General features: G+C 48.5%; 1 protein-coding gene across 10 annotated transcripts in view; it reads right to left on the bottom strand.

Annotated features, from left to right (window-relative positions):
- The window catches only part of PAX2 (paired box 2), a 97,678-nt gene that overhangs the window by 13,016 nt on the left and 59,730 nt on the right, over positions 1-24,932 (bottom strand). For 5 of the 10 annotated variants that reach the window (XM_082764236.1, XM_082764234.1, XM_082764237.1 and 2 more), the window contains 3 exons: positions 16,639-16,814; positions 14,726-14,852; positions 2,817-3,026 (listed from right to left, as the gene is read on the bottom strand). The exons of 1 other annotated variant lie outside the window; for it this stretch is intronic. In XM_082764236.1, coding sequence (XP_082620362.1) covers positions 2,817-3,026; positions 14,726-14,852; positions 16,639-16,814 — 513 coding nt within the window. Of the gene's footprint in view, positions 1-2,816; positions 3,027-14,725; positions 14,853-16,638; positions 16,815-24,932 lie in introns of those variants that run through there. 4 more of the 10 variants (XM_082764238.1, XM_082764241.1, XM_082764235.1 and 1 more) reach the window with 2 other exon arrangements.

Here is a 24,932-nt window from a genome sequence, read left to right as displayed (position 1 = left end):
TGCCAGAGGCATTTCCTCATTTGGACTGGTTAGCCTGAAAATGGGCCAGCCAGAAGGGCATTTTGCTGTTAGTTCTTATTGCATTTAAATGAACTGAAATCATTTCAGAAGCTGCTGGGAGTTTCAAGCCAAAACCAAAAAAAAAAAAAAAGCTAAATAAATTAAGATAATCTTTCCCCCACAGCTGCTGGGAGATTTACAGCTCAACCTCCAACGTTGCCTACTGAGATCTCTGCTCTTTCAAGCCTTTCACATTCCCTAGGTGAGGTGTAGCTCACCAAGAAGTTTGTGCCCTTGTCGCTCCTTTCTTAAATGTTGACTAACATGTCTGTTCTGGGAGGACTGCAGTCTGATTCAACTTTAGAAGTGACAGTTTATGAATGGCCCGTTGATGCCACTGGAACTGGGCTGGGATATGGGAATGAAAGAACAAGAACTGCCTTAGCTCTACTCGTGGCAGAATGGTAACTGATAAAGCAGGCCCTGAAACAAGCATGGATCTTGGCAGGGGAGTCAGAAATAAATAACAGTTGAACAGCAGAGTAAAAACTGAATCAACACGGAGAATTACCCCTAGGGGAGGAAGTTTCTCCAGAATAAGGTGGGCTAAACCAAGGCTGTTCCTTTGTAGATCTTGCCTAAAGATTACTGAAGTAAGAAAAGAAAAAAGAAAAAAGAAATGTAAGTTCTTTCCCTCTCCCTGAAGAGGTTCCTGAGCCATGGATGACATTTCTAGCTCACTTTGCACTTAGATAATGGAACTACAGTGACTAAACCATTTTCCAGCCACTCCCCAGTATTGATAAAAATAAATATATAATGCCTCAGGGATTTATGTTCTATACTCTTCCACTCTTTTATCACCACCATTGCTTTAGTGATTTGTCGTTGCACATTAAGCAGTATGACTAACACCTACTAGATGTAGGTGTTTTTTGTTTTTTTTTTTTTGTTTGTTTTGTTTTTCTCACATTCTTTTAAGGGAAAAAAGTTCTGTGCTTCAAATTCATGGTTTTTTGGTTTTCTGTATTGACTAGTCTGAGATGTAACATCAGGTGATGAATGAGAAAACAGTGTCACTAAAAAGTTAGAGAGAACATTATGTAGTAGCAGGCAAAATTAATTCATTTTGACACTTCCATTCAAGTGGGAACACATACACACTCACTCTGCTACCTGATCTATGCACATATAACCCTGTGTTTTTATTCAGGTGTGAGCACGCAGAGGCTGATACTCAAAACTCGGTTTGCAAAATGTGTTGCGAAGTGATCATCTGTCAAATCTTGAAAAAGAAGATAACAAACATAGTATCACTAACATGAATAAGAGTCCTGTAGAGAGACTCTTAAAATGCTGCTATGTAGAAGCAGTCCCCTTCCATTACCTCCTCTCATTACCACCAGGTGAGCAGGGTTATTACATTCTTGTACTCCAGGGCTATGTCAAAGCTAGTGTCTGACCTGCTTGTAACATGCTTCCAGTACCAGCTATCCTCCTTTCTCCCAAAGCCTGCTGACTGAGAACCACACCTTCATCACTGTGACTTTCTTTGAGCTTTTGAACACTTTCTCCCAAGTCCATTTCTCCATAAATGTCCTAAGGCAAGTGCATCTCCTGAAACAGTGCCTTCTAGCTTAGGGGGTGGCCATGTAAGTCTGCATCCCCGCTGAAGTATATTGTTGGAGAGAGTCTGTCAGGATAAGCCTTGGCTTAGGAAATGCCCAGAGCTCCTACTGGCTGCAGTAAGACTTGGACAGTGTTATGAACAAAAAAGTCTTCTCTGCAGTTGCTTGCTGCTTTCCTACAGGGAGGTTTAGAAATGCAAATGTTACCAGGACAAAGGGAGGATGTTAGCTCAAAAGAGAAAAATAATATAGGAATATGAAGGAGGCAGAAGTAAGATATGTTTCTTGAGCATTAGGAACCATGTTCTGCACTCTGACAAACTTGCCTGTTGAAAAAGCCCAAATTACATTCTTTGGTGGTGGAATGACACTTAAAAAGATTGACGCTATTTCACCGAAGCCATCCCTGAGCTTCTGCAGCAGTGACGCCTCAGTCCTCTTGCATGGGGGTTTCACCTCATACCTACCTTAAACTCCACTTTCTTCCCCCCGCCCCCTCCAGCCTGCGGCTCCTAGGTGCTGCCATCTTCTGTGACCTGCTTCTGTCCTTCCCTTGAAGGCTGCCGCCACAGATCTGATTTCACATGGCTGTAAGACTTCGTAGCCTCTGACCCTGGTTCCTGCCTGCCTGGCCTGCACCGTGAAGGCTGACGCTTGCCAGCCAGCTGACTGGAGTCCTGCTCGCTGTGTGGCTGTGGCACTGCTCACCCGCTGGCTGTGTATGGGTCTGACTCAGTAGTTTTTGCAACCCATGCTGACAACCCTGCTGACAGTCCTAGAGCTGGCAGACACGTTCAAGCTGCAGTCATCAACCTAGGCTAGCACACAGTACCCTCGCTGGGCCCCCCGTACACAGGGGCCTCGTGGTTAGTGAGGCAACACAGGATTTTGCTGTACAAGTGTTTCCCTACTAAGCCCCAAACCCATCCAGCTGGGACACCAGTCACTTCTGTGTAGTTACAGCTTCTTTTCCCATTTTATTCTGCAAAAATGAAGGACAGGCATGAAATCTGTTACTGACTCTCCGTGGAGCTGCGAACACATGCTGCATACACAGAACTGGAACGTCGTTGCTCTGGTTCCCACTTGCACGCAAAGAGCTTGCAGCATTTCCTGGTCTCCCCGTCAGACGAACCTGAACCCCTTGCCTGCAGCATCCCCGCTGAGTTTGTGGCCAAGGCCGGTTACCTGCTATCAGAGGCTGGCTGCTGGACTGCCCAAAGTGGGCACCATGATGAAGGAAGGCACTGTAGCAAGGCGTGGACGCATCGTCTGAAAGGGTCATGTGGAAGGGCTGAAGATCAGCCTGCCCAGAGCCGACCGGCGTGGTGGGGGTGAAAGGGGTGAGAGAGGCTCCATGAGGCTCTTGCTTTATACTGAGGGGAGAGGAGAGGTTTTCTGTGGTAGGGTAAGGGATGGACACAGACAGACAAAGGGAACAGGGGGAGGAAGAGGAGGGTGGGGGAGGGAGGAGAGGAAGAACAAAATGGGTAAATGAAAATGGAGTGGTTAAAATCTACAGGGAAATTAATTTAAAAACAAAAATAAAAATAAAAAGGTTAGGAGTAGATCAGAGGAGCCAGTGCTGAGACAACAGCAGTAAATGCACCCGGGGGCTAGGCTCTGGCTGCAGTGATGCCTCTGCAGGGCAGCAGGATAGAGGAAATGGAGTGCGGTGGCGGATGGGAGGGATGGGATGCGGGAGAAGGAGAAGTGTGGGAGGGGACATGCAGGAGGGGAGGACAGGAAGAAGCATAGGGTTGGGAAGAAGAATGCTCTGAAGCTTCGGTGCTCCCTTTCCTGCTGCATTCTCTCGCTGTCTGAGGGCGTACAAGGATGCTACACTCACGCAGTTTGGCCCAGGGAATTACACCCCTTTGTCTCTCAGACCCAAGGTAACTTCCCCAGGAGAGCAGCATGGTTATGAGCATCTGTTAAACGCAATGATCAAGGTAAAGGCCAAAGGTTGTCAAACCAAGCTCTGTAAAAGCTTTGACAAAAAAGATGCAGCTGAACTTTGAGGTGGTTAAAATGAAAAATGGGACTGTGCCATTAATAGGTGAATAGATAGATTGATCAATTGATCTTTTTTATAGTGCGTGCTTTGTGGCTCTGACCATAAAAGCACTGAGTACTGACTCTGGTAGTTCCCAAAGTACAGTGTTGCCAGACAGATACCTTGACGGAGAGATACAATGGAAGAGAGGAAACGTTGGGGACTTATAATAGGTTTCACTTGCACTGCTTATAATAGGTTTCATTTGCATTGGGCCACTAATCTGATGTGCAGATTTGCACAGTCACAAGAAATACAGCTTTGAAGCTGCTCCTAACTGGGCTCCCGGGTAAGAGGTCGGGGAATTGTAGAACTCTAAAGCATGGGTGCTCCAGTACACCCAGACTTGGTGGGTTAGCAGTAACAGAGTCCTGTATTGGAACACCTGAAAGAGAAGTATGGACGATGTGATCAGATCCTATCCAAATCATCTCGCAAACCGACCACCCTCAGGTAAACAAATTAGAGCCAACAAATGAAAGCCATCTCTCTGCCGCAATGGCAAGTGTTGCCAATGTCATATGAGATAAGTTAGTTGTGGTGGGTTTGATTTATACAGAGATATATAAATGTGACATATAATTGGGTCATAAATCTGGCTTCATTAATGTAGAACTGGCTTTAATTAACTCTAGGCACCTTGTTGTGAGGCTGCAATGCTCACCTAGACTATAAAGGGCTGGGCAGTTTCTATCTGTGAATGCTGTTTATCCTGAGGCGTTTGTTTCCTAAAGGTTTGTTACCTGGCAAAAATGATAGTTTGCCATCTGTGTTCTCCTCCAAGTACCTCTCACCCGGCTGGCCAGCAAAGGTCTCTGAGCACCGAGACTCCTTTGCAGCAAAGACATATGTTTGTGGGCCAGCTGATCGGGAAAGATCCCTCCTGGCCAAAAGGTGTGCAGTTCCTCCTCATTCGGACTGCGTATGGGAAGCCTCTGGTATGCTCAGCCAGGATGGGCATTTCTTCACCCTTTTTGCTATAGGAAGCTCTTCTGGGCAAGGACTTTTCTGGAGGTGTGGTAAATAGGATCTGGGGTGTGTGGTGATTGTTGTGCAGCTAATCAGAGTCACTGGGGGAAGCAGCACCTCCGAGCTGTGCAGGAGAGGGCAGGCGTGGGGAGCCGCTAGGGCAGGAGGGGCAGGAGAAGGTGGACGCAGAGATGTGGGTGGGCAGAAGCCAGAGGTGCTGTGGGCAGAGGTTAATCCTGTTTGCACAGCCCCCGGGCACGATGGGTTTCCTAGTCCCTCCCCTGCTTTATTTCTCTTTTAAAGCACGGAATTTTCAGCTATAATCCTTCCTAAACCGCAGCATTTTTCAGGCGCTCTGTGTAAGTGAAACCATAATCTCTGGTAAAACAGGCTGCTTAAGCTGCTGTAGCATTAGGCCAATCTGATCCAGCCCCTGGATTTCCGCTCTGCCCAGCCACCACGGAGAGGATTTCAGCCTGAAAGACTGCCTAAAGCCCTCGCAATGGGAACAACAGTGCCAGGCCTTGCCTTGCAAAGCTGCACAGGGTTAAGGGACCAGAAGCTATTTGTCCCGGTGTTCTGAGGCTGTTAAAGCTCCTGTCAGACTCACAGCAGAGATGAGCCCAGCCCTCTCTTGAACACATCAAAGCTTATGAAGAAAAATTCCTCACACCTTGCAGAGGCAGCACCACTTACTCAGCGCAGGGGGATAAAGAAGTCAGGAGTAAGATGGCAAAGAGGCTGGGACACAATGCCGCTGAGCACGGCTCTCTCTAAGAACAGCGGAGGAGAGGAGAGGATAAGGTCAGACAGCAAATGATTGCTCAAACCAAACTCAGCCCTCAGTGTGTCTATTTACCCGTCCTTCCGTCTCTGCTCAGCAGCTGCACAGGCGCAGCTGATATCCCGTGCGTCCTTACTGGAGGGTGGCAGTGAGGAATCTTTACCCTTTTCTTGTGCAGCTCTCCTCTGACTGAAAGCCCCTGAATTCTGTCTCCAGTATAACTCCCGCCACTGCCACGCTGGAATAATTGCCCCAGCAGTGAATTATAGCTCTGAAGTGTGTCAGTATGGACGAGATCAATTGATTGATCTATCTATCCACCTGTGAGTGGCACAGTCCCATTTTTCATTTTAACCACCTCAAACTTCAGCTGCACCTCCTTTGGTTTCACTTCTGATTTCCTCCGGCCTCTGATTCTTTTGTATTTGGGATGGAGAACAGGGAAAGGCGTGCCATGCTCAGCCCGTCCTGCCCCAAGTCCTGCCGGTGCCCGCGAGCCGTGCTCTGCTGGCTCCTCGCAGCCTCATGGGGGTCCCTCGGTGAGGTGGCACCAGGGAGCCCCAAGGTATCTGTCAGTGTCTTACTGGTACGGAAATCGACCCGTAATTGAGTGGGGGGTGGAATGAGTTTGCAGCCCCTCTCCAAAGAGGCAGAAAGCTGTTCTCCCAACTTCCTTTCTGCTAAATGGCACGCACTATCCTTGTTTATGAGCAACAAAAAAATACCAGCCCATGTCATGGTGAGGGAAATTTGAAAGGGTGAGCAGGGTGGGGATACAGCTGGGAACGTAGCAGAGGACTACACATTTTCTGCATTTCCAGCTCCTTTCTTTCTTAGTGTACTTGCTGAGTTATGGCTGTTTTTCTTCCTTTCTAACCCTCTCCTCTGTTATCCTGGCGGAGAGCTAGAACTGGTGATCTCTGGCCTAAATTCCCCCTGCGAATGAAGGGATTTTGGCCAGACAGGGGGAGAGGAAGATTCACAGCTGTGGGTTCCTACAGAGACTCATCTCAGCTTTTATCGTGCTCTCTGCTGAAGGGAAGGAAGCAGGGGGGTTCGCAGGACTAGATAAGCGGCTTGTTTTTCATCACTGGTTTTCTGGAGGATAAGCTAGCTGCCTCCAGTGCTCCTTTTCTTTTCAGTGAGGGAAGAATCTCAAAATGGCACATCCCTGCATAAGGGATGGCTTTTGCGCACCCACTTGACAACACTGCTCACAATCTTGACAGTGTTTAGTATCCTTCACCTTTTCCTGGTGTCTCTATAAAATATTTATATGATCCCAAAGGCTCAGACTCCTCAGAGCACACATCCTCACAGCATCCCCTAGGGATCACTGTTCTACCTGTGAGGAGCTGAGCACAGAGAAAATGTACCCAAGCTCATGCAGGAAGCCTGTGTCAAAGCTGAATCGTATCTCAGGTGGTTTTGCATCCTATGTTCGTACCCACTACTGAGACATCTTTTCCACATTTACATTCCTCCTGTACTAATAACATAATTCCTTAGAAAGGTTTCATTGTGGCAAGCAGAAAGGGATGGGGTCCTCAGCATTCATAAACTGGTGAATTTAGGCCACAGCCTGTGGACTCACATCACTTCATCCCATGTGAGAATCTCGCCTTAGAACTTCTCAAAGTCCTGCAGAAGACCAAACTGGACTGACACAGCCTGTCTTTGACTTTTGTCTTCTGCCATGTCAGAACCATTTTTTTTGTTTTGTTTTGTCTTTTCTTAGCTTTTTAGCTCTTCTTTTGCAAGAGCATTATGCAAGTGGCACTGAAGATAAACATCACCCTATTTTTTGTTCCTTCTTTGTGTTAGTAACAGACCTTTGCTAGGACAACAGAAAAGTGTGTAAAACCTAATTTACTTCTCATTGTACCTTTCTTGCATTCTCTTTGTATTCCCACTGACTGGGGAATGAGCCTTGCATGTTCAGGTTTATTTTCTGTTTCTGCATAGATCCATCCATGTTTTTAGCCCAACACTTAACTTGTGTGTTACTGAAATACACATTGAAAGAAAAAACAACACAAAAATCTTGCTCTCCAAGAGAGTCAAAACTGATGACATCATCGATGTCAAGTTTTTAAATCCATTTGCTCCATTTTTTATGAAACTGACTTTTACAAACCTAGATTTTATATCTGTTCTAATTAATTGCTGCTTTCCAAGTAATCTGAGCTACTCACTCTGTATTTTACTTGGGAGAGAAACTGAGGTTTCGTAGTCCTCACACCCAGTTAAACATGGAGCAGCCAGCAGACCTGTGATCGGGATCTTTGAAGCCAGCTGCATACTGTTAGTCACTTGGGAACTCCACTAGGGTCAGCTGCATTTGGCTCTAAGTAGATTTGTTTGCAGGTGGAGGTGAGGAAAACAGGCTTCAAAGTCTGTGGGAAATAACGTTGTGCCTGTACATTTGGTAAACAGATAGGCTCAGCGGATTTATGCTCTGCTCCCTTTCTTGTGTCCCAGCCCATCAGCATGTTGCAGTTACAGATTGCTCCCTGCCTTAAAGTCAAGCACACGCTTATATTCCTTGGTGGGCTGGGACTTGAATGTTATGTGTTAAACAAAACGCTTTTGAAATATATGCTGGGAAACATAATTAGAACAGAGCATGTTATTTCTGCACACAGTCCACACAATAGGTGTCTCCAAGGCTTTCATCACATGATGGAAAATGATCATGAGACAGGACAGATCTTCCTGGGTAGTCCACAGCAGTCCTACACCTACTGAGAAGGGCCAAAGATCGCCCTAAGCTCTCCATTTCTCTGAAAGACTGCAGTGGGCAATTTCAATTGTGCGAGCAGCTGGCCTGGTTAAATCCAATAGAGTTGATGGAGATCAAAAGTTATTAACATCTGCTGACAGCTGTTGCTTAACTCAGATATAAAGCACAGTCTTTGCTGTCAGTGGGCAAGTATCTACATCACAAAAATTTTCACGATAGCTATACTTATTGGCTCCTTCATTCAGCCTCAAAAGAAAAGCCAAAATCTGAGACTATACAACTCTCTTCTCTAAAAAAAGAAAGTCCTCTTTTGTCCAGCCTGTAATGCCAATCCTTGCTAAGGAAAATGGATGGGGAATGCAAATTCACTGCTCTTGCTATTAAACTTAAATGCTAATTTAAGGAAGGCATGGTTTCTTTCAGGCCCTCCCATTTCTGGGTTCCTTGCTTCAATATGCTTTTAAGTCCATGAGCTTTCTTCTTCAGCATCATAAAGTTATTGTCAGTGGCACTTCCATTGGAAGTGTAGGAAATAGTTTATGTTTTCCCCCTGCCATTTCTGTCTGTTCCAGGGATCATTCATCTGACCATCCATCACCCTCAGCCATTTGGTCTCAGGGAAGAGTAGTAACGCCTTTTGCCTTTCCAAATTCCTTGGCAAGATAAGGAGATACTATCTCTACTTAGGTATGGGAAACAGTTGATGAGATTTGGAGGGCCTGTGGACATTACTTTTGTTGATTCCTCATCTTAAATAGAGAAGAGGCTTGCAGCCTCTCTGCAGAAATGAGCCCTTATTTCAGAAGTGCAGAATATGGAACTCAGCGCCGTTCCTCATCCCCCCTGTCCCTCATCTGCAGCAGCTCCATGTGCTCAATTTGGCATACTTCCATACTGCAGACTGCCCTCACAGAAAATATCTCCTTCATTTTGATGAGGCGGGATCATAACAATCATGTAGCAGCCACGTGAGTGATTATCATATTCCATTTTCAGGGCATTGGGGCATCCAGAGATGTGCCCCACAGGCTGCTTGGCTGCTGGCAGCTGTGATGCTGTGCAGCAGACTGCTGGTCTGCATCTGGAGGATTTGCCATCACCAAAGCCAAGCTGTGGCCCCTAGCTGATTGTGAGAGAGGTGTTCTCGAGGCAACTCAGTCAAGCCTTGACCAGGGCTGTTGGTCACTGGTGTCAGAGGCTAACGTAGAATGGAACAAAAGGGGGATTTTCATCACTATGAACAAGGAAAAGGGGAAGGAAACGCTCCCCCTCTCAGTGTAACAATATAAGTGCAAGCAAATTTAATGGTCAGTTTTAATCATTACGTAAAACAGCAAGATGGATCAACTAGTTTTACATTTGCACCATGTGGCTGTTTCCTAAAAGGTTGAATTCTAGGGTGGTAACAAATATTTTGACAAATACAGAATTTACACTAAGCATGGTTATTCAATTTTTGCTAAATAGATGAACTGCATCTGGGCACATTTATTTAAGCAATTATGTTGTTTAACATAATTTGTCTTTACATATTATTGTATGGGAAAATAATGAATGAGTCTGTATTATTATTTTATTAGATTATTAACTTTTTACTTGTGATATGTGTCAAGTTGTATTTAGGTGGAATTAGAATTCAATTAAAAACAGTATTTGTAATTTATTCATGCTAATTATATAAAATGACCACAAGTTCCCTGACTTCCTAAATATATTGGAACAAAAAAGACAGGCTTTTCTAAGCAGATTTTGCATTAAAAATGTCCTATTAAGTGAAGGAAAAGATATATATATATATAAGGAGGAAATTGAACTGATTTTAGAACCTGAGTTTAGAACTAATAGATCTCATCCTTTCACACCAAGCATAATTCACTCACTGACAGAGGAAAACAAATGTTCCTGCTTTTTCAAATCCTAGTTTGTTTCTTAGTTTTGAGTGACCTGGTTATTGAACTGAACAAAATTCTCTTCAGTTCACTCACTAAGCTGAAACAAAGGAAATATTATCTTTTCACCTTGCAGGAGGCTAAAGTTCTCAAAAGATTGTTTATCATTTCAAAAAACTTTGGATCCAGGTGTCTAGCCAGTGATTTCTCTGTGCTTAGTATCACAATTTTCTAGAAAAAATTCATAGAAATCAGATGCTGTTTAACTACTATTTGCGCATGACTTTCAGACATATCAAATATGCTTAGTTTCAGTAATTATTTTTTTGTACATTTATGTTGAAAATATTAACTGAGGTGTAAAAATAGACTTAAAGTGGGGAAAAAGAAATCTGACCCCATGCCAGAGGTAGAGGTCTGAAGAAAAGGGAGATCTATGGGATCTGTGCTTTTTTGGTGCCTCTGTTTGACATATCATGAGTGGCTGTCAGAATTTTTCACCTTGGATGGTACTTGTTCCTTTTGGGAAAAAAATTATTTCCCAAAGAGAAGGAACCATTTTCTGTACAGAACCTGGTAGCTTGCTTGGTGAGTGATGGTTTTTTTTTGTTGTTTTTTCTTCCTTTGGCTTCTCTTTTGCCTTCTGTTTGTGGATCTCACTGGCTGTAGTAGACTGGTAAGTGAAGTCTATTTAGTTAAAACTGACAGGATTCAATTAAGGGAAGTTGTTCTTTACCTTTCCTGTAATCTTACAATCTATCTAGTAGGTAAATCCTCCCCTTTAGTGGTATGTTAATATGCAAGTTTGCAAGCCATCCATCAGAAGTCCATTGTGTTTGATTTCCCATAGTGCTGCCTTTCTGTTGGATAGCCTCTGGGCTAGCTGACTGAGTTGGAAAGGACTCCACTCCCAAACTATTCATCTAAGTCCCCTGCACTCACAATCTGGTTTGAAGACACCTCCCTTCAGGCAGGTGTATTCCAAAAGATGTGACTTCCGATGGTGTTTAAAGAGGGATCTTAACCTTTTATTCTCAAAGGATTCGAGGCCTCAGTAAACATCTTGTGATTTAAAGTACTGCTGTCACTGCTGCCAAAAACGCAAGATTCTCCTCTGCTCACCCCTGTAGTGTGAGCTGCTGAGTACTTTCCAAAAATCAAAGACCTGTGGAAACTACTGAAAAAAAAGAAAACTATAGAGGTTTTCTGTGTTTGCCTAGCCCTGTACAAGTTTATACTAATCTGCCTGATCTGTTTGCCTTCAATAAATACAATTGAAGTAGAACATCTCTTATCAACAGACGTCTTGTCTCAGTGTTCAACTGCATGTGCTTGTCTTATCTGGGTATGTTGAAGTCTGGGTCTTTGCTTCTAGGAGTCCTGATGGGAACCCAAAGACACTGCCCAAGACACTGTCAGGGATCTATGCCGGTCCCTCAGATATACAACATCGAGGCAAGATGGAGCTGGCCCATTGACCCGTGTGTGGAGGAAGAGATGAGGCTGTGTTCTCAGGCAGCTTTTGAGAGCTTTCTCTCTGGTCCTTCACAAGAAAGCTGTGTATATATGCATTGACTCTCCTATACAAAGGACAGTGGGAGCATGTTTCCCAGCCTTTGAATAGAACTTGGTGGCTTGGGCTTTGGGGAAGGCTTTCTTGCATGTTGGGGAGGTGGCCGCCTGTTTTGTAGCATTTCTAGCTCTTCAATTTTATGAAGCTCACAGACAGATAAGGGGACTTTAGCATCATCTGTACATAGTATTTCAGTGAGTTACTTCCTATTGAGGTTTTGATGGTTTTTGGAGGGGTGTATTCTCAGACCTGTGGGAGCTGAGGGAGCTTGCTGAGGAAAGCTAGTCATGAGCCAGAGAAAGGAGGACTTTCTCTAAGGTCTTCTGAAAGGGCAAGAATCCAGTGTCAGACAGCTTTGGTTTGGAAAGGACTATTGATACCTTTCCTGCCTGGAAGGACTGAGTTGGGGAAACATTCTTGTAGACTGAAGCTAAATCTTATATCCTGAAATAACTGCACACAGAACTCGTACCCTCCATGGGTGGACTTGTTTCAAATATCAGCTGGCTTCAAGGACTGCCCTGGGACAAGAGGAAAGCGGCATTTCAGAAGTGACACTGTAGCAGCAGAACAGGTAGCCAGCAGTTCCATACTCACTATTCCTCCAATATCCCTTTCTGGGAGAGGGAGCTGAGGTCCCAGCCTCTTTCTGAACTCCTAGCCAGGGCTAGATCAGGAGGCAGCCTTGAGTTCCTCACCTTTCTGGTCCTTCCTGAGAGCACTGCCCAGCCCCACAGCAAACACATCATGAATCATTCATCTTTAATAGATTATGCAAATCAGGGACATCGGATCAATGGAGATCAATAACTGCAACCATTTAATTGCCAACAAAAACATTTTAAGAATGAGCATTATCTGAAGTCCTTTCTTGGGTAATGGCACCATTAATCCAAACATTGGATCCTGGCCTAAGTGTAGAGGAAAAATTCTCTGCCCTTCTTTCCCCACCGCCTTTCAGGGTGTTAAGGGTTTTTTTTCCCTTCTCATTTCCAGTTTCTGAGTTTCCCCATCATTACCACCATTGAACATCTCCCAGCGCTAATAGTTCTGCTTTTGTTACTCTGCGCTGATTGAAATGTTGCATACAGATTGAGATGTTAGTGCTAAGTTGCCACCTGGGAATGTCAAGCTGGGTCTGAAATGAACTTTTCTCACTCTTGGATCCAGATGGATCAGATGGGGATGTTCTCAAGCCGAGCTGGGAGTGTTGCAGGGAGCAGGGTGCGGATGGTGCAGGGTGGGGGGACAAAGAGAAGATTTTCTGCTTCAGCCCACAGCCTCTTCTGTAAGGCCAAATCTCTACCCTCCTGTCCCCTTGCGAGAGCCATGTACAAAGCTCCAAGCTCATGCAGTGTCCTCAGCCTTCAGGAATTCAGCTGTCATGGTAATAGGCTGGAATGCACCAGCTTCCCTTAGGCAGCAGGACTGAAAAGAATTATTTTAATGGCCTCTTTGAATATCAAACTCTGTGATTTTAGGCACCTCACCTTTAGATCATGCTATGGGGGTCTGCCTTCCGTGAAGGGAGGACAGTACTGCTCTCCTGCTGGCTGTGCCCCCCTTGGGGAGGAGAGTATTTCCTGTAAGAGCTGTAGATCTGCTAAATGGTAGACAGATGACTATCAGCTGAGTTTTGTCTTGCACATACGAATACAAAGAAAGGTGGAACAGTTCTACCACAGCTGAGCCATTTTTCTGGTTGGCTAAGAAACTGTATGGCTGCAAGGATCCTGAGTCAAGCCTGGTAGCAGTAAAAGCCCTGAAAAATCTGGGGGCATCACACTTTCTAGGCACTCCCTAAATATGCAGTTCACCTCCCCACGGTGCTCCATTTCACAGACCTCACGCTGGATTCCCTTTGTATTTAGGGTAACAGCTATGAATCCCCCTGGCCTCAAACTTCCTGGCAGCCGGATGGTGCATGCAGCAATATCCCTTGGACCAGTGGCTGTGGCCTCAGGGGCTGTACCCGTGGCTTCTGCAAGGCAGCATTAAGGCACGAACTCTGCTCCCTTGTTTCTGTGCCCCAGAAGCCTGCTTTTTGGCCAAGAGGCTACAGCTCCTCTTGCTACCAGGATCGTACCTCTGCCACGACTTACTGCTCGGCTCTGCTGTGGGATTTCTGAAGGGGTCACAGCCATTGCAGTGCAAGGGAAAGTACCACAGAGGGGCCAAGCTCTTGGGCCTTGCCCCTGCTTTAGTGGCCTGGCAGGAGGCAGGTAGGTGGGTGAGAGGAAGCAGCGGTGGCTGAAGCCCTGCAAGAAGGGGCTGTGACAGCACAATGTCTATCTCCTTACAGCTCCAGCGGGGCCAGGACAGGCCACCTACCACTAGCAGCAGGCTGGCGTGCCCCGCGGCCCCAGGGACAGCCTGTGCCCCCCAGGCCTGCTGGTGCAGCCAGCAAAGAGGAAGCTTCTGTGGAGCAGAGGCTGCTGAAACTGCCTCCTGCTGCTGTGCATCCCGGTCCCTCCCTGCTGCACTTGCTCTCATTCATTTCCTCCTCCAGCTTCCCAGTCACACCCCGGTGTAATGTGCCCTTAGGTAGGGGAGGGAGGGAGGCTGTGAGCAAACTTCATTTGCCAGCTGCTGAGGGCGACCCCTGGGCTTGCCAAGAGGGAGCTTCGCAGTCAGCTCAGCAGCACTGTGCTTAGCTTGCAAATGCCCTTCCCAGTGCCAGGGCCAAGTAAAACATAAATCAATATTTCCCCAAGAAAACCAAGCGTGGATCATGGAAGAGCCACGAACCTCTCATTGCCAGACACAAAGGAAGGAGCCACGGTGTGCGTTCGGACACACCTGGCCTCCTGGCACCCGTCCCTGGGGCCCAGGGCACACGAGCTCCTCAGCCACAGCCGGGGTTACCTGTCCTCGAGCCACACCTGGGCACCTCTCGGTGCACCCGAAATGCCACCACGCTGCCCTGCCAGCCTCTCCTGGCCCCTTCCTTCCTCCCCGGCCTCTCTGCCTCTTTCCATGCTCGCCACAGAGGGGTATCTTGCGTTAGCAGAAAAAGCAGAAGCTAATGGTGATGAGGGAAATAAATAAAAAGCTTGGTTCTGCTGTTCGGTCGGGCAGCTTACCGGTCACCACAGGGTACGTCTGGGGTCCTGACACATTTGTCCCCAGGTCTGGGTTAGCAGAGGTGGATAGACTTGATTTGACTTCATCGAGACCAGGGGTCAGAGCTGGGAGGGAGTACTCATTACCCTGGGGAAGAGAGGAGAAAGACAGCTCGCTATTGATGCGCTGAGAGAAAGGGAGCAGTGTACAGATGGGGGGGAGGAAGAGGAGAGAGGCAAACCCCTGCACAGATGGAAGAGGAGGAGGAGGAGGAAATGGAGAAGATGAAGCGACAAGAGGGCTGCGGGGGGGACCTGGGATGAGCTATTCCACCCTCCTGCGCCTGGCTGGGAAGGGGCAGAGGGGTCGGGCCGAGCACGGGATCTGGCCCCATACCCGTGGCGTGGCCGAGCCTCCATTCGGTGCTGCGAGGAGAGGGGCTGTCTGCCTGTACAAGCTCAGGCGGGGGGAAAGGGGAAGTCCCTGTCCCCTGCTCTTGGCTGAGCAGAGCTGGGGGGTGTTTGCCCTGGTGTTGGGGACACTCGGGGCAGAGCACGGCGGTGACAGGGGCGCCTGGGCTGCGGGAGGCAGCCGCTGTCAGCCCCTTGCAACCCAGCTCTGTGCTGGGTCGTCTCCCTCCCCTCTGCTGCTACCCCTGTCCTAGCTCTTTAAAAACAAACAAAGAAGCCTCATCCCCTGCCTCTGTCACTCTGTGCACTGGGGTATGAAATTGGGGAGGGGGGAGCCACATGGCTAACAGAAGGGTGGGAGGGGGAGAGCCATTGAATCTGAAAGGGTGTCCTGTCCGAGAGGCTCTGGTAATTGCCTTTTTATTGTGGCAGCCTCCGGACCAGACACGGGAGCTGGAGAGACCGGGAAGGCTACAGAACAGCAGGAAAAGTTGCTCTGATTAATATTACGTTAAATTAAAACTGATTTTCTGCTCTTTCTGCTGCGTTTTTTTCCATGCGCTTCCCCAGCCCCCTCCCCACGTCTCCCCCTCCTGCAGCGGGCTCCCCACACGCTGCCCCCTCCCCGCCTCGTCCCTGCCTGCCTAGGACTGCCTCGTCATTTCCAATTCCTTCTCGTATTGATCTTCCTGTAGAAATCAGTTTTGTAATTAGCTGCAAATTAGGCCTTCTACTGGGGGTGAGCCTGCCCCCTGATTTATCACCAGAGTAATTCGCTGTGATCGGAGAGAAATTAAAATGAACTCAATTAGGCTTCGGATTTGCTTTATGGGCCCTGCTCAGAGTTTCAGGGGGAAAAATGACTGTGCTGGTGCTTAATAGTCTAATGAAAGTAAATAAAGGTTATTCATTGTAATAAACCCAGGGACTCTGGGATGAAGGGAGTCCACAGCCAGCCTCTCCTTCTCTTCCTTTGTTGGTTTATGGCTTGGGGCGGTTTAAAAAGACTTTTGATTTTCATTTTATTAAGACAAACAGCTTTTGGGATAAAAGGCTGGGGGAGCGGGGGAGTAATGGAGAGGGGGGCAGCACCGCAGAAGTGCAGAAAACTGGGTAGGAGACAGGAGTCAAGTCTCAGCTTCGGGCCGTGAGGGAAAATGCTCCGGGCCCGTGAAACCCTGCGAGCTGCCGGTGTGCCCTGGGAGCGCCGCGATGTGCCGTGGTGGTGTCTGTGGGCACGTGCTGCGGGCACCTCTGCAGGGGGAAGTGGCCGTGGGGATGCAGGGATAGCGTGGTGTGCGTGGCACGTCCGTGAGGGGAGACAGCTTGTGTACAGGCGTACATCGGTGCAGCGATACGTGTACAACTAGAAAGTGCTGTGAAACGTGAAGGCGATGTACGTGCAGCGGTGGGTCAGCAAGAGAACGAGGGGTGAGGAGAGCGAGAGCGGCTTCGGTGAGGGAAGCTCCCTGCCATCACCCTACGGGCGCCTGCGGGTCCGCATGGCCAGGCCGGGCCCTCACCTGCTCAGATTTGATGTGCTCTGATGTTTGAAAGACGTCAGGGTAAGAAGGACGCTCAAAAACTCGATCTAAAGCTTCCAGCTGCTGCTGGGTGAAAGTGTCGCCACGAAGGTGCTTCCGCAAACTGTCCACGCTGCTCTGGGAGTCTCCGTTGGGAACTGAGCCCTCGGACACATCTGCAGGGCACACACAGAGAAAACAGGGAGTTAGCACCACCCTGCCTCGGGGCGAGAGCAGAGCACAGGGAGAGGGCTCCTCTGCTCCCGGGGCTGGGGGCAGGCGAGGGCTGCGGGGAGGCCCCTTCCCTCCGCTCTGGCCTGCCGGGGGCTCCCGCTGCGAGCCAGGCTGTGGAGAATGGCATGCAGCTCAGAGATGAGCGGCAGTTCCACTGATTTTCAGTGTTAAAAATCGCCAAATCTCCATCGCTGAGCAGAAAATGGGAGCAAAGCACAGCGATTAGCATCGCTCGGAGGCTACTAGGGAGGCAGCTCACAGGAAAACTGGGGTGCTGAGGGTGGGCTTGCACTGCACGGGGCTGGGGAAGCCTGCCATGGAGAAAGCCCTCTGTTACGGCCTGGAAGGGAGTCAGTCTGTTGTAGCCACCAGTCCCAGCAGAAGTTATGTCTCCACTGTAATTTCCTTCTCATCTGATCATGTCCTCTCATAGCCCAGATGAGTCTTTCATCCCTTGGATAATGTGAATGATCCTGCTTCTGACTCCATGTTTCACCAGAGACAAGCCTCTTTCTCGGAGCGCTCTGTCCCATCCAACATGCGTTGGTTTCTGTTACGACCTCTGTCCCACTCTGCTACATATTAGCTCATAATTTAACACAGCCCATATCTGAGTTATAAAATTCCCTCCTAAAAGAGGTGAATCTCTGTCTGTGACTGCCCCCCTTCCTACCCAAAATGAATTACTGTATTGCAAACGTAGGCCTGCTCTGTGAGAGTCAGTGTTCCTTGTAATCCTTTGTTCTTATCAGGAAAAAAGCCTTTTTCTGGTAGAAGCATCATCAGAAGCGCATCTCAGTCCCTGCAACAGCCCTCTGAAACAATCCAATCTCCCTGCAGTGTGTCCCGTCACGTTGTAGGTATCTCAGTCTCTGCTGTGCCATCCCATGTCTCTTAGAGCCCACTCATCCCCTCTGAGGTGAGTCCATTATAAACGTCCTGCCCCATCCAAAGAGAATCTTTCCCCGTGATAAACCATCTTATCACCCATCTGTTTTTTTTCCCTCTTATCCCCCAACTCAAATGAGGTGCATTTATCTCTGTTATAACCCCTTTTTATCTGAAGTGAGAGAGTCTCCTGCTATTAGCATCTGTCACATCCAAGGTGAGTCTGTCTGTTAGAATCTCCTGTCCCAGCTGAAGTGAATCTTCCTTTGTCATAATCCCTCATCTCATCTCAGGCAAGTCTGCTCATTATAATCTTCTCCAACTGTGCTGAGTATCTTTCTGCTGTCACGCCTCAGTCTAACTTTGGTGAGACTGGTTATAATCCTCTGTCTCATCCATGCTGATATATCTGCATACCCTCCATGCTGAATCTCTGCCCACCGTTCCATCAGACACAAGCTGCGTGTCTGATAACCCTCTCTGACCTAAGATCAGGTTCTCCCTCTTACACCACAATTACCTCCCTGCGTTTTCACTATTGTTCCTCATGCGTCAGCCTCTCTCAGTGGCTTCCAGTCTGTGAATTTCCAAAACCTGCTGTCTGACAAGGAGGTGGTCGAGGGATCTGTACAGACCATTTCCCTCCTCCGAGTGACTGAGGGTGTGCTCATGGCCAGGCGATGCTCCCATCAGCCCGGAGTGGCATTCTCTGTGCAATGGCCAGAGCCATGCCACTCTGCTGCTTCATCTTTTAGCTCCTGGCCAGTGCCAAGCTGGGTATTGTCCTGGCACAGTTAATGCCCAACTGGTGGCCCTGAGTAATAACTGAGCCTGCTGCCTTCTGGCTATGAGATATATCCGTTTATAGGTGATTATACGATATGATATAATCAATAGTACATTATATACAGTAACGTAGTACAGTACCACTCACAAGACCATAGAAAATATTACATATTGATTTGTCCCAGCCAGCAGCCTTCCCTCGAGCAGCCCCTTCTCTCTTTCTCTTTCTTTTCCACCCATAGGCAGAGCAGAGCTGTTTACTGGCTCTGATCCCTGGCATTTTCTCTTCTCTTCAGGCTTATTTGCACAAGGGAAAATTCTTAACTTCCCGAAAGCTGGAGTTCATGACATAGTTGACCAAGAGAAAACAAAGCAAGGACTTGGCTTGCTGGGTTGCACACTGTTAGGGCAGTGTTAGCAGGCTGTTACTCAGCCCGGGCTGTCACTGCAGGGGCAGCTGTCGGCTGGGTGAGGTATCTGCAGGCTCGGGCCCTTGACTCCAGTGGGCACTGCTCTCTGCTGAAGGCTGGCACACAACTCCTGGGGCCAGGACCAGAAAAAAAATGGGTGTCTCTGTATCAATGCTTGCCTCAACCTCTCTGCAGCTTGTGAAGCTGTTTGCCTTTGAGGATTTTTCCACGTGTCAGTGTGCATGGCTGTGCACACCATTATGTTAATACACGTGGGTATTTTTGCAGAAGATCGTGATTCTGGTACGCTTGGGATTCTGCATCGCCATACATGCCTGAGCAGCCATTTGTCTACAGTGGCTGTTTTAGGTTCGTTTGGTTTTCCAGGATGGTAGCCCTACAATATGCATGGGGTTTGGTGTGGTTTGGTGTGAGCAGGCGAGTGTTCACATAAGCAGTAGAAGTCGCACTGATGGCCACTAAACCAGGTTTTACCCCGAGAGGGTTGCCCTGTGCTTGCCCGGCTTTGTGCACGCATGCGCTGGTATTCGCAGCCCCTGCCTGGCAGCTGAACCCCATGCACACGTGTCCCTGTGCGTGCATGGGCCATGCCTTTGTGTGAAGAAGCTGAAACCACAGCTTCCCCAAGTCGCTGTAGGAGTCTCTTTTCCTTCATTTATTCAGGGGCCCTTCAGATCTTGACAAATCTGTCACTCTAAATTTGCGAGAGATTATGGTGCTCTCTCCCTAGCACGGAGAGAGGTGATATATGATATCTGCTGCCCCTATTGATTGCCTGATCTGGTGGCAGAGGGCTGGCGAAATGAACTTGAAATGAACATCATGCCTCAACTCATTGTGCGTATAATACACTACTTAATCCCACATTTTTCAGCCGCTATGGAATTCAATTGATCAATCATGTCCCTCTGATAGTACTGTTTTAGGGGTTATTGCTGCTCTGCTCGCTGACCTTTTTATTTATTTATTTATTTGTGTCGGCGTGCGTGTGTGTGTGTGCGTGCACGTATGTGCATTTGGCACACCGAGGACCAGCTGATAAGAAAGCGCCTGTGTAGTCAGTGGGAAATGAAGGAAAAGGATGAAGGGAGGAGAAAGGGAAGGCATGGGGTTAGATAAGGAAGCAGAATGATCAAAGCAAGAGAGTAGATAAGGAGAGTGAAAAAGTTGTAAGGAGAAAAGCAATGCTTTAGTTTAGAGAGGAGCTTTGGAGATGGGGGGTGCTCTGTTGTGGCCCAGGCAGACCAGCTGTGCCCTCCAGCTTTAAAATCTACAAAAGGGAAGAAACCTCTGACAGAGGACTGTAGGCTACCTAGAGGAGGACCTTGTCTAAACAGCTTGCAGAATTGTTGGTCTTAATAGTGGTATGGCACCCAAATCCCAAACATCACAGAGCCATAATATCAGCTGTGCATATAGGATTCTAGTTAGAAAGCAGAGAAAGTTTCACCAAGATAATCCTGCAAGGCAGATTTATAGGTCTTGTGTTGCTAACACTGAGACTTTCACAGTCACGGATCATTATATTTTCTTCAAAACCAAAGGATTGTAAATCCCCTGTATTTGTTTTCCTGTGTCAAAACCTATAGAGGTTGTGTTTTCATTTTTCACCTGAAGCTGCCAGGGCAGAAACTTATCTCTGTTTTTAGATCAAAGCTGCTATTCCCATCTGAGCACATGACCCTGTGAGCTGGAGCTTCAGAGAAGAAGCCTCAGATACTGTAATACACAACCTGAGGGAGCTGAGGGTTGTCAGGGTGTGGGCAAAGGTGGCAGTATGGAACAGGGAGGGCTTGGGGGGAGAGATGGGCTCTGGCAAAGGCTGGTGGCACAAGTGGAGGGAGGAAACGTATTGGAAAAGACTAGTAAATGCCATGAGGAATGGCACTGTGGTGGCCAGCAGCAGCTTCAGCTGATGAAGAACACTGCTAGGAGTAAAAGCTTACGGGATGAGGATTTGCAAAGAAGAAAGCTCTCAGGAGGGGTGTTGTGGTGAAGCTGCAGGATGAGCCTGGGAACAGGGAACTGCACATCACTTTTCCCAGTTCCCTTCCCACTGGCCCGGGAACCTCAGCAGTAGTGTGACACAGGGCACCTCTCTGTTAAATCAGGAGGATCCGAACAAACAGCCGGAGAGGTGAACCATGGCCCCGGTCACTGTGTTCCTCACAAGAGCACACGGTTGCTGTCAGCGTGATCAGCGCTGGCCTTGCACGTGTGACAGGAAACATCTCTCCTCCCGAGGGGCTGCCGAGGGAAGGTACGGAGCCAACACTCAGCATAAACCTCTGGCACAAGACACAGAAATGCTCCACAGGTGTCACAGAGGTATCCTGACAGATAACAAGGAAACACTCTGCCAGAGGACACAGGAACAACCTTAACTACATCTGACACGAGGACTATGCCCATTAAGTAGCTCCCAAACAAAGAGACGTCCCCAGGCCTGGAAGCCACAAAGCCACCAGCATGGACAAGGAGCACAAAGCCATGCAGTACAGGTGCTTCCCTGGTAGGAGAGCTGCCGGCCAGGTGACACAGCAGAACCCCTCTGGTTGCCCACGCCTTCAAGGGAAATGCATCTGTCTAACGTGGCAGCGCTGAGTCGGCTGCCGAAACACCATCCCTCCACTCCAGCGAGGTGACCCTGTCCTCTCCTGCAGGCTGGCTTTGTCACCGTCCCCTCTGCGGTGCTTAGCATGGAGCAACCCTTTGGTGGCCACCGCGTCCCTACCAGCACTGCCCCCTCCCCAGCCATCCTTTGTGTTAAGACTGCTCTGTCCCTTTATCCCGTTTCCCTTTGCTTTTTTCCCCTCTGATGTGCTCGTGTCCCAGCGCAGCCCAGGCCTGTCAGGCATCTTTCCTGGCCATCCCCCGGGGGCCCTTCACAGCACTGCCAGTTGTTGCAGTTTCAAACTCAATTGTTCTCCTCGGTACTGAGGCAAATGGAGTCATTAATTACCTTCTATCGGCTGGGCCGAGTTCAGAACGCGATCAATAGCCAGCGCTTGTCATTCACGGCAGCCAGCCCCGCGCGGGGCCGGCAGGAGCCCCGCCACCTCGCACCCGGGCTCCAAACCCTGGTGTCGGGCTCCTGCTGGCACCCCCGGCTGAGCTGGGCCCTGCCCCAGGGGAGATCAGGGACAAAGCCCTGGTCTGGGGGAGCAGGTCACACGTTTCCACATGCTCAGTGTCTGGGCCTGGTGACTGGGCTATGCGAGCTGGCCCAGTCTGGCTGCTGAGAAGTATCTAGAAGCTCCGTTTTCATCCTTAGTGACTATTAAACCAGTACTCTGCTCCCCACAGTAGAGACAAGGGAGTGGCAGCCCCGCTCTGCTCGTTGTTTCACCTGGGTAACTTTCATACCCTGCTTGGTAAGGTTTATAATAAGAAGACTCTAAAATTCAGTCCGCATTTCCTTCCAGAAGAATTTCTGCAGTCTTTTGGGCAAGATGAAAGAAGGCACCTTCTCAATACAGGTCAGTTTGGCATCTCAGCACTTTGTAGTGCTGCAAGAATTGTCACTTATGGCTTCATTTCCCATAGCTGAACGGGTGGGGAGGAAGGTGAACCTCAAATTCAGGTGGAAAAGATCCCAAGTGAGTGCCAGACAGAGACAACAGAGCATGGAAGGGGCTGGCAGGATCCAGCAATGTAGAGAAAAGGAACATTTTTGGAGATCTACACTGTGACAGTGAGAGAAGATAAGAGTTTGGGTTATGGCCAGTATCCTGCAGAAACAGGGACGGTGGGAGGCGTGCTGGAGGAATGTCACCTCAGGGCAGTGGGTCAGCTCTGCATGTGTCCAGATTCCTGTGTCCATTTACCTCAGAGGAATCCGCAAGCCTGAATCCGAGTATGCAAATTGATGATCTGTGCTGCTCCATGCCTCTCTGTGTAATTTAGGTGTGTAAGCTACACATAAGCTGTGCGCATTTGTTACTTGCATGCTCAGGCTCAGAGAAGAGAGGCTCAGAAACAAAGGGGTTTTATGTTTTGAAATGAGGGTGTAGCTCAGGTGAGCAAGGAAGGCTGCGTGTGCATGGAAGTGAGCGTGCCGAGCGAGGGAGGAGCGAGGTGTGTGCCAGGGCCTGGCAGCTGGGCGCTCCTAGCATGGGGGCTGTGCGTGACGGGGTGCGTCAGGAGCAGAGCTGGGCAGTGCGGCGTTAAGGCAGGGCCTACACGAACAAAATGGCAATGCTCAATGAGAATGTAAATGAAATGAATTATGTGTGCAAATGTGTAATGAAGTGTGTACTCAGATCTGTCTTGGATTATCACGGGAGCATGCAAATGTGCATTTAAGGAAGTGAGTGTGTGTATGCGTATGAAAATCGTATGGATTTACTACAGCAGCTAAGTGTATGATTGCAAATTTGGCCCTGGAAAACCAGGTCTCCGCAGAGCTAGTACAGTCGGCCCGCCCAGCTGCACTGAGAACTTCAGTAAAGGCGTTTCCAGGTGTTAGCAAAAGGCTGCTTCAGATGTGGGTACAACACACATGACAGTGTGTGTGGGTGTGCAGATGAAGTGTGTTAGCCCAGGAAGCTAAAGCTGGTGGTTTCTGCGCAAGCCATCGCGACAGCTTTGTGACCTTTGGGTGTGCTGGAGGTGAGGGGACACACTCTGCTCTCAGGCTGTTGTAAATCTGCAACGATTCCCTCACCTCTGAGGAGTCACTGGGGATTTATACCATTGTAATGAAGGACAGAGTGTGGGACCAATATCTCTCACTAGCACTGCTAGGCTTGACTGGTAGCCAGACAGAAATGCAGCCGCCTCCAGGAGCCACTACATCTGCTTTGTTTATGTTGGCGGGGTAGCAAGCAACACTGTCACACAGCGGGCCGGATCCCCAAGTTAGTGTAAATCTTTGAGTCTGTTGCACTCGGTGGTTATACTGATTTACGCATCCTGAAAGTTATCAGAAGGGTTATCCTGATTTACGATGCTGTGGAGTCCACCACGTCGCCTGTAGTGCAGAGGCTCAGGGAGAGCTGCGGCAGCGGGGAGGCAGGGTGCTGGGAGCTCTGCTCTTCCCTCTGCCAGGGCTGAGAGGTTCGCAGCATCGCTGGCACGCGCTGACTGCCTCAGCTCCCTCCTCACACCTTCCTAAGCCTGTTTGTTGGGGAGCTGCTTCTTGGCAGGATCCCCTTTGGTAAGCACATAAAAACGGGTGCCTTTTGTTAGCTCCAAAGGACAGAAGCAATGCAAAAAAATTACATCGCATGCAGCCCTAACTATGCTTGTTTAGAGAAACTGCTTGCATTTATGAAGTCTTTGGTGCGGAAAGCAGGGTTGCAAATGACTGCATCAGAGCGACAGTAAAGGCCATTAATTTCCTGTTATGTTTTCCTGTGTTGGGGGCTTTATTAATTTAATTTTACACTGTCGAACAACAGCGAGCGCTGACACCGCCACACTCAGAGGTTTTTTTTTTCCCAAGCAGTGCTTTGCCTGACATGCAAATCAACACTGCTATCAGAACTGCTAGAGACAAGGGAGGGAGCACAGGGCTGGGCTGTTCCCGGCCAGCCTCATCACCCAGTTTCTTGGAAATCCCTGAGAATCCAGCAGAGCACACTGGCACCTGAGAGGACACCAGCACTAGGGCTCAGCAGATCAGAATCAGGCCGTGGATGCCTCTAAGGCGCAGTCTAGAAAACCCAAATTCCTCTTCAGCCTGCTTGGTTCTGCTGGCTTGGTCCCCCACCAATATGCATCTGAACCCCTCATCTCCTTTTGTTTCCCATGTTCTAGACTCTCCTTTCCTTTCCTTTCCCTCCACCTTATTTTCCCCTCACACACGCTTTTACCTTAACCTGACAAGTCAGAGAAGGCCGTGCCTGCCCCTGAGCCAGATGCTAGTGAATCATGTTATTGGAAGCTCTTCTGAGTCAGCACTAAACCAGTGCTCAAGCACAGTGTTTTTAGAGCTGCCATTTTTGACGTGCC

Source organism: Aythya marila (genome assembly GCF_965140915.1).
Source record: "Aythya marila genome assembly, chromosome: 7".
Lineage (NCBI taxonomy): Eukaryota > Metazoa > Chordata > Aves > Anseriformes > Anatidae > Aythya > Aythya marila.
Note: the sequence above shows the minus strand (reverse complement) of the source record. Positions and strands in the feature narration are given on the sequence as shown.